Source organism: Sinocyclocheilus anshuiensis, unplaced genomic scaffold (assembly GCF_001515605.1).
Source record: "Sinocyclocheilus anshuiensis isolate Anshui unplaced genomic scaffold, SAMN03320099.WGS_v1.1 scaffold238, whole genome shotgun sequence".
Classification (NCBI taxonomy): Eukaryota; Metazoa; Chordata; class Actinopteri; order Cypriniformes; family Cyprinidae; genus Sinocyclocheilus; species Sinocyclocheilus anshuiensis.
In genome coordinates, this window is record NW_015547674.1 from 1,939,556 (window position 1) to 1,942,941 (window position 3,386).

General features: G+C 39.4%; 1 protein-coding gene across 1 annotated transcript in view; it reads right to left on the reverse strand.

Annotated features, from left to right (window-relative positions):
* Positions 1–2,577: 2,577 nt before the first annotated feature.
* inpp5jb (inositol polyphosphate-5-phosphatase Jb) overlaps positions 2,578–3,386 on the reverse strand; it is an 18,196-nt gene continuing 17,387 nt past the window's right edge. The window contains exon 13 of the mRNA XM_016505439.1: positions 2,578–3,324. Within this exon, the coding sequence (XP_016360925.1) occupies positions 3,028–3,324 (297 nt within the window). The 3' untranslated portion in view covers positions 2,578–3,027. The remainder of the gene's footprint in view (positions 3,325–3,386) is intronic.

Consider the following 3,386-nt stretch of genomic DNA (forward strand, 5'->3'; position numbering starts at 1 on the left):
CACAATTTAACTTTATGCAAATATGCAGCAACATTACGTTGCAATGTCTGTTACAGTTGGATAATACAGGAATGCCTAGCATCTAACAGCACAGCAATTTGGCAGCTCCAGCGATTTAAGCATGAACGCACCTTAAGGGGCCGTTCACACAGAATGCGTTTTGCATTCCACTGCACTTCTTTTCCAATGTTTTTTCTACATAAACTTGCACTAGACTGACATTTCTGACCAATGCATTTGCATCTTGCATCTCATATCTTTTTTTAGCATTCTAAACCCATAGCACTCAAGTTAGAAGTTATTCATGTCTCCAGACCTTGCGTTTTTATTTCTCATTCCACTGCTTTAAAAAACAGAACCACGTTTTGTGAACCAGCCCTTATAGTGCAAAGTCACTGGTGAATGCAACATTTAAAAAAAATAAAATGTTTTTGTCTTTGTATTCTTCCATCAAATTGTATTAAAAGGTTTGTAGAAAGTTCCAAAAGAGGGCTGTTCACACAGAATGCGTTTTAGCATCCCACTGTCCATTATTTTTGTATGTAAAAATGCACGGATGTTTCTGACCATTGTGCTCGCATCTTTTGCAGTGTCTCATGCATGACACGGCATTCTAAAAACACAGCACTCAAATTAAAAGTTGTTTAACTTTTAAAAAAATGTGTGGCTCTAGACTTTGTTTTTTTAAATGCAAAAACACGTTCTGTGTGAACTGACCCTTATAGTGCAGGAGTCACTGGTGAACTATACATTAAATAAATGTGTGTCTTTGTGTTCTTGCAAGTGTAATAAAAAGTTAATTTGAACAGACCTTAAAGGATCGTTCACAAAGAACATGTTTTTGCATTCTACTGCACTTCTTTTCCATTGTTTTTCTATGTAAAGATGCACCAAATGGATGTTTTTGACCATTGCGCTCACATCTTTTGCAGTGTCTCACATATGACACAGCATTCTAAAAACATGGCACCAAAGATGTTCAGCTATTAAAAATGCTTCTGTACACCATTTTCTTTCATTCCACTGTCTTGCATCTTGATGTTTTTTAACACAAAAACGTATTTTGTGTGAAGCGCCCCAGGAGTCATGAACGTTACATTAAAAAATGTTTGTCTTTATATTCTTCCATAAAAATGTAATTACGTGCTCCACGTCTGATATACATTTCTTTTTCGGTTGATGTCACAAAGCACCAGACGATAACGCCCTGCATTTCTTTCCTTGACTTTCCAGTTTCATTCTGAAATACATGATGCAAATTTGGTTTGTGAACTGCATTTCATGTTGACTTTAAACTAGCAGGTCAAAGAGCTGGACATTACTTTGCAATTATTTTCGAGAACATTTACCACAGGAACATGACGGCACAGCAGTCACTACTTTGAGAGCAATAGATTTCATCATTGTCCTATAATATCGTAAAACGCTAACAGTTGGTTAAGACGGTAATCAACATGAATAATATACAAACTGTACTTAACCGAGAGCTGCGTTAGCTAAGAGTCATCCCTTTATGTGTGTCTGCCTTTCAAGAACCTGAGGAGAGTACATATTTGCATTTTCAGAGCATGTGAATATTATCAAACCCCTTTCACTGTGCTGACAACAGCATGTCACCTTTAGCAGGGTATTCTCGACGTCACTTTAAAGTCGTGAGCTCTGCTCCAAATCCTGCCTCGCTCTCTACTTTCTACCTAACAAAGCAGCATCCTAAGCGAAATGTAAGTCTGTTAATGCACCACATCCCATGGGCAACCTGACTAATGCTTGCAGCTGATTGCCTCAGATAGAGTCAGGTTACTCTGATGTAGCAATTTTATGCAGCACACATAATTATTGCCTGAAATAGTCAATGAGACAGAGCTATTTTTCAGATTTGTAAAAATATTTCTCAGTATTTCTCACAGTGCATTCTGGGATTGCTCTTTTCTTTGAGGGGTGCGATGCTTTGCCAAAGCGAGATATCGTTCCAGACAGCATCAAATCTAGGAGTCTGGAGTGTATCTATAGCTATGTTTCCATCCACCTATTTTTATGCGCATTTTGGGATATCGCATTAAAAACACAGGCTGGAAATGCCAAGATGCGCATCAATTCCAAAAATGTGCATAAAAACGTACACGCTCAATTGAAGCAGGTACATTTTTATACACATAAGCTACGATTGAGACACATTTACAAAATAAATTAATTGATGCGCATCAAAAAAAGTCATGTGACCGATCTCATTGCACAGCATCTGAAATGTTGTTTTAGTCATTCTGAAATACCTGAACCAAAATATGTCGTCAAAGTGGTTCGGTATAATAACCTATCAGAATTTTTCACAATTGCATTGCCTTCAAATGCAATATAACATGACTGCGTTCATTGCATTTTGTCTGCATGCTCTGAGGCACAAGTAATTTATCATATACAAAAAAGACCCACAGAGGCTTCTCCCACTGCAGAAAATTACCTTTTTCTTAGTGATATTTGGCGCCAGTTTATCAGGAAGTGACGATTTTGTTCTCTTTGTCACACTGGATGGAAACAGTGCTTTATTTGTGAATGTTTTATGTGACATTTCAAGTTAAATTTGCAACTTTGGACAGAAACATAGCTTACGATGCTCAACTAGAGTTCGGAACAGAGCACTAGAAAATGTAAAGAGGATCTGCTCCAATAAATCCAGTAAGAACCAGAATTGCTGTTGTTCTATTGTGCACCAAACCCTGGTTGATTCTGAAAAAAATCGATATGAATCAATTAATATTGTGCATGTATATATAAGATTATTTCTTAGTGTTTCAGGTTTAGGAGAAGAAGAATATGAATAGAATGACTACACAGAACAGGCACAAACAATTTAGTCTGCCCTCTTGTGTTTGCTGGAGGGAACGCTTATTTCTGCCCTGCAACATATAAGACAACATCTCCAAACAACATCACAGGACAGTAAATGTACAACGACATCACAGACCCAGCAGAAACCGGCGACCCCGGCCTCGAGCTGATATCTTCCTCCAGAGAAGGTGCTGTGCTTAGCTAAGGTTCCTCTGGCTTGGTTGCATCTTTTCCTGAGTTAGAGCTGTCATCCGCAGCGGCGGCGGGGGCATCTGAGGACCTGCTGGAGCTGGAAGGTGCAGAGGTGTCTTTGGAGTACGGTTCGTCAGGGTTTGCCGTCGGCCCTTCGGCTCGTCTGGAGCTCCAGCTGCTGCTCTGCTGCTCTTCAGTCTCAGGGCAGGAGTCACAGGAGTCGCTCTTCTTCAGCTCATCGTCAGACGTGAAGTCGGAGCTGTCAGACGGACTCAGACCAGCTGCGGTGGATGCTGGCAGTTGAATCTTAGGTGATATTAAAGGACATGAATTAGCATTTATTTTAATATTTTCAGTTTTCATTTGAA